This window comes from Phoenix dactylifera, chromosome 5 (genome assembly GCF_009389715.1).
Source record: "Phoenix dactylifera cultivar Barhee BC4 chromosome 5, palm_55x_up_171113_PBpolish2nd_filt_p, whole genome shotgun sequence".
NCBI classification, from domain to species: domain Eukaryota; kingdom Viridiplantae; phylum Streptophyta; class Magnoliopsida; order Arecales; family Arecaceae; genus Phoenix; species Phoenix dactylifera.
Genome location: NC_052396.1, coordinates 5,557,506 through 5,562,647, shown reverse-complemented (window position 1 = coordinate 5,562,647; position 5,142 = coordinate 5,557,506). Strand labels below are relative to the sequence as shown.

Sequence of the window (5,142 nt, the reverse complement as noted above, 5' to 3'; positions counted from 1 at the left end):
TGTTCCCTTGAGCTTAACGACATGCCATGGCTCGACAATATTATGCAGCCACTTAGGAGGAGATCTATTGCTAGCTAAAAGCCTAGAGGGGACATATTACCACCGTATTACTCTGAAAAAATATCAACCTATTGAATACAGCTTAATGTATTGCTTATCGTTGAACGGTAGCATTGACATGCATGGATGGTACTGGATTCACTAGTGGCTAAATCAAGAATTGGACAGGAACCGAGGGTCAAAAATCGGTTGCTGGTTTAAGTGGGTCTAACGGGTACTTTGTCCATCCCATAAATTGATACATCTTGTCCTTAAAGTCAGCCTAAAACCTAGATAACGAATCCATTCTGGTCGGCTTTGCAAGTTGATGGATTCAAAATTCCAGCTTGGACCATGAGCGATTCATGGAAAATTGAGAGCCTTACAATCTCTTCAATCTTGTACATAGAACACATCCCGATTTTGAGGCCAAATTTTGTACCATGACACAATCTCAAGACTGCTCCACAGGGATGATGATACCAAGCAATTCTACCAGAATCCTTATTTAGTAAAGAATTTTTTGTATGTAAACTCTCCTACATATATAAAATTACATGAATATCTTCATAAAGTTGCTATTTACATGTATACCTTATAAATATTTCTTTTTGCATATCTATCCATTAAAATTTTTTTAGTTTTTTCAAATTTAAACCGCTAATTTTTTAACCGTGTAAGATGATATAGGTATATATACAAAAAGAAAGAAATACATGCAAAATATATTAATTCGGGAAGGATCTTTATGTAAATTTTAATACGTAGAAGGATATGAACGTTAGAAAAAGAGTAAAATTTTAACTTGCTATGATCCTTTGGGCAATTAGTTCCAAGGTGGCTTATGTCAGCTATGGAACATAATTATATTTTTTTTGTTCTCAAAGTCTTTTGTCATGATGTTGTCTCTGAGGCTGGTGAGTTCCATCTATTGAGCCAATCGACTGCATATTTCACTACAATCCCGGTATTCTGTTAATAAATACACTCTCTCTCCTTTTTTCTCCTTAATAAATAATTGTAAAATTTATAATTTGTAATTTTGATGGATAAGATCATGACTATGACGGTATATTAAATGCTATTCCTCTTCCATAGATCACATGAACGAGACTTGTTGAGATCTCTCGTGTCAGTACATGTGGAGACATAGCTAAGCCAGAGCCACAAAAGCCAAGCAGAACCCACGGGCCAGCGTTCGGAAGGCCAATTGGTCTCACAGTCCTTGAATAGGAAAGGAATTTTGGCTAGGGACTTGCATAAATGAAGAACTATTCCCTTGGGATAAAAAATTTCTTATACGATTCCTCCTTCCATTCTTCTCATAAAAGAAGAGGAGAGGCAGGGAAAGCGTCCCCATCGGCTGCATCCCGATTTTCCAATCCGCGCACTAAGCCCGGGTGGGCCCCGCCCGCGTGTCCTCCCTTAAGCCCTTGTCGGGGGGCCTCACCTTGGACGCACGTGCCAGGTCACCCCACACGCGTGTGGGGCCCCACCACCAACTCGCCCACTTACACACCGCGTCCTGTCTCTGTGGCAGACTCGCACCGTAAATGAACATAGCGAACGGGCAGCAATGGACAAACGCCCACCCCACCCACACAAGTAGAAATATAAGCATAAAAATTAGTATAATATTATTTTAGAATCCATCACCACATCTCTCTCTCTCTCTCTCTCTCTCAGAGATATGAAAGGCCACAGCACATCACAATTCCACTCAGGCCAGCCAAAGACATTCCTTCTGTGAGGAAAGCTCTGGTTCTTCTTCTTCTTCTTCTAAGGGTAGGAGATTAGAATTGCTCTTCTTTGGATCACAGGAGGCCATCAGGCAAGTCCCACAAGGAAATCTTGCATGGATACTGCCCAGTGGCCTCAGGTAAGAAATCTGAACACAAGATCTGGCAGCTTGGTCTCGAGTCCCGATCTAGAGTTCTTTGTTTTGGTTTGTCTTGGGTGTTGGGGATCCGGGGGATGGGTTTCTTTTCTTTTCTTTGATTGTATTGGGTTGTGTGGGTTCATGAAATTGATGTAAATTTGTTCGGTTGGTATGATGGGAGGGAGGTGAGGTGGTTGTTGCCCCTTTAGAGATCTCCTGGGAGGCTACTGCATCATCTTCTCTTTCTCACCCTTTACTTTCCTTCGGCTTTAAGTCTTTTAATCCTGTCACAACCCCCTCCTTTAATCCTTGAAAGCAGCACACCACTTTCTTTTTCCCACCTTTCCTTCTCCCTCTCTCTCTCTCTCTCTCTCTCTTTTCAGCTTGTGTAATAAAGTAGAGGCATGAAAAAGGGTTGCCTTGTTCTTGTGATGTACCAAGCGCATGTATGTGATTTCTCTTTCATTTTTGTTTGCTATCCATCTCCCATCTCTCCTCCTTTATCATCTATCGATCCTCTTTCTCCAAGGCTTTTGTTTGTTCTCCAAGATCTTTTCTACATAGCTGCTAGCCAGCTGTTATCTACCTTTATCTCTATGTACGTATATATGCTTCTTTGCTGATATCTACCTTCTCCTCTTTGTCCCCATGGGGTTGCGGTGGTGCCCAATAGGAGATAGGGTTGGTGAAGCCCATGGAGGAGCTGGTGTCGTCCACCACCGGCAGCACTACCACCAGGCCTCATCCGATGGAGAGGAGAGCCAGGCCCCAGAAGGAGCAAGCCCTCAACTGCCCCAGGTGCAACTCCACCAACACCAAGTTTTGCTACTACAACAACTACAGCCTAACCCAGCCCAGGTACTTCTGCAAGACCTGCAGGAGGTACTGGACTGAGGGTGGGTCCCTCAGGAATGTCCCTGTGGGCGGTGGCTCCAGAAAGAACAAGAGGTCCACCAACTCCTCCTCCTCCACCGCCACCCCTGCCTCCCCCGCCGCCGCCATCTCGTCCACTGTCACAGCGGCAACATCCATGGTCTCCACCTCCAGGAAGCTGCCACCTGAGCTGAGCCCCACCCCCACCCCCATCTCTCTACCCACCTCCTCTCAGAACCCAAAGTTCCACGAGGGCCAGGACCTCAACCTGGCCTTCCCTCATCACAGCCTGCAGGAGTTCAACGACTTCCCCAACTTGGAAAGCAGCAGCAACAACAACAACAGCAGAAGTAATAGTGGGAGCATTCCATGCACTGCTGTTGGAGCTCTTTCTGCCATGGACCTGCTGAGGAGTGGGATGGGTGCAAGGGGGCTGGGGCCCTTCGTGCCGATGCCCATGCCCGAGTACCCGGCTGGTTTCGGAGTTGGACTGCAGGAATTCAGGCCCCCCACCCTCGGATTCCCCTTGGACGGGATTGGAGGAGAGGGAGGAGGGCATAGTGGTGGCGGCGGTGGTGGTGGTGGTGGTGGGTATGGGGGTTTGCATGGGGTGCAGGAGAATGCTGGTGGGAGGCTGCTGTTTCCTTTCGAGGACTTGAAGTCTGTCCCTTCGAGCACTGCCGCTGAATTTGAGCAAAATAGAGCCCAAGTTGGGGATCCTCCTGGGTTTTGGAATGGTATGATGGGTGGTGGAGGCTCTTGGTAGAATTAAAGAGGGACAGACAAGCAAGCAAGCAGGAGGCTTCCAAGACTCTTAAGAACAATGGAGAAGAGTTGGTGTTTATTTAACCATTTTGTTTTTCCGATGATGGTGGTGGTGCTGGTGGATAACTTTGTTTGGAGTTTGTTATGGACTAACAGCAGACACAGGATACATGGAGTTCCTTCTGTTTACCTTCATTTCTTTTCATCTCTTTTTTTTTTCTTTCCCCTTCTCCTTGCTTCTCTTTTAGTTTCTCCTATTCGATCTCTGGTCTCTTTGGACATGTGAAGCTTCTTTTTAGGTTGGCTTCAATAGGGTGTCTTAGCAAAGTGGACTTTTGCCTGTATGGTGAAAGAGAAGAAAAGAGGCCTACGGTGCCCAATATTTTTTTCTTTTCTTTTCTTTTCTTTTTCTTGCAGGGATAACATGGGAGGCGGTATAACCCTATTACTTGGTAGGGATCGTTGCACCATTGCCTCGATGGAAACGGGTAAAAGAGAGAAGGATGGGCACCCCTGTGTTATATGTTTTGATGGATTTGGAAATAATGTGGTATTGTAGCTAGAACTCTGGAGTTTGAAAGATTGTATGGACTATTTTAGAAAAAAAAAGGGGGGTGGGTTGAAAGAACGGTCTATTTGTTTATTAAATTATGAAACAAGGGGATTGAATGTAATATTTATGTAATATTATCATGGTTCTCTCTTTCATTTTTGGCTTTTTATCTGTCATTTTTCTCTCCACTTCTGCAGCAGGTCTTTGATGGAACGTCGCATCATCCCAAACAAGATTCTTCCAGCCATGAGAGCACCAAGGGGAAGGAGAGGGAATAAGTAGGTATGACCACACTCACGCTCACTCAAGACTTTTCTTTCACTCCACATGGTATTATATCTTATGTTAGACCATTTGGAGAGGTGGTAATGCGGGCACTTGTACTATGTAACTATTATTTTAATAAAAGGTACAGCCCCCCTCTTCACCCCTCCTTACCTTTTTTTTTTTTCTTTTCTTTTCTTCCTCTCCATGGTCTCAGAAGAGAAAGCAAAACCGAAGTGGATGAATGGCCACTGAAGGATGGAAATTGGAGACCAATTCCCCACCTGCCTCAACCTAAAGCTTCTCACCTAATGATTCCTGCACCTACTCACACCATCTCCATGCATGATTACCCCTTCCCTTGCCCTTCCTCCATGCCTTGCATTTAAATAGCTGGCAAGCCAACTCTCTTCTCCAAGCATCGAGCTTTGGAGCAGGTGGAGGACCCACAAACATTCCCCTGGGGATGAGGGCTGAGGGCTGAGGAATGATTCCCCCCACTTTCTTGATGCTGAACTCATTAAATAACTCCATCATCTATTTTAATACTTCGTTATGCCGGTGTTCTACGTTTGGTTGTCTGTGGTATACCATGGAATATAGCATTATGACCCTGATATCATCCTAAGACTCTGGGAGGGTGCAACCCTCTCTCCCCAGTTTATGATCTTGACAGCAACGTCCTCCTCACAGTACTTCTAGTGCCAAAATCTCGTCTTTGTATATTTATTTGCTCTCTTTTTCGCATGCTATTATTAGTTTATTCTCA

The 5,142-nt window shown here is 44.9% G+C and overlaps 1 protein-coding gene across 1 annotated transcript; it reads left to right on the top strand.

Annotated features, from left to right (window-relative positions):
- Nucleotides 1-1,676: 1,676 nt before the first annotated feature.
- Nucleotides 1,677-5,142, top strand: LOC103707706 (dof zinc finger protein 2-like). Its single transcript, XM_008792296.4, has 2 exons — nucleotides 1,677-1,918; nucleotides 2,592-5,142. The coding sequence occupies exons 1-2, from the start codon at nucleotides 1,895-1,897 to the stop codon at nucleotides 3,555-3,557; spliced, it is 990 nt and encodes a 329-aa protein (XP_008790518.1). The 5' UTR covers nucleotides 1,677-1,894; the 3' UTR covers nucleotides 3,558-5,142.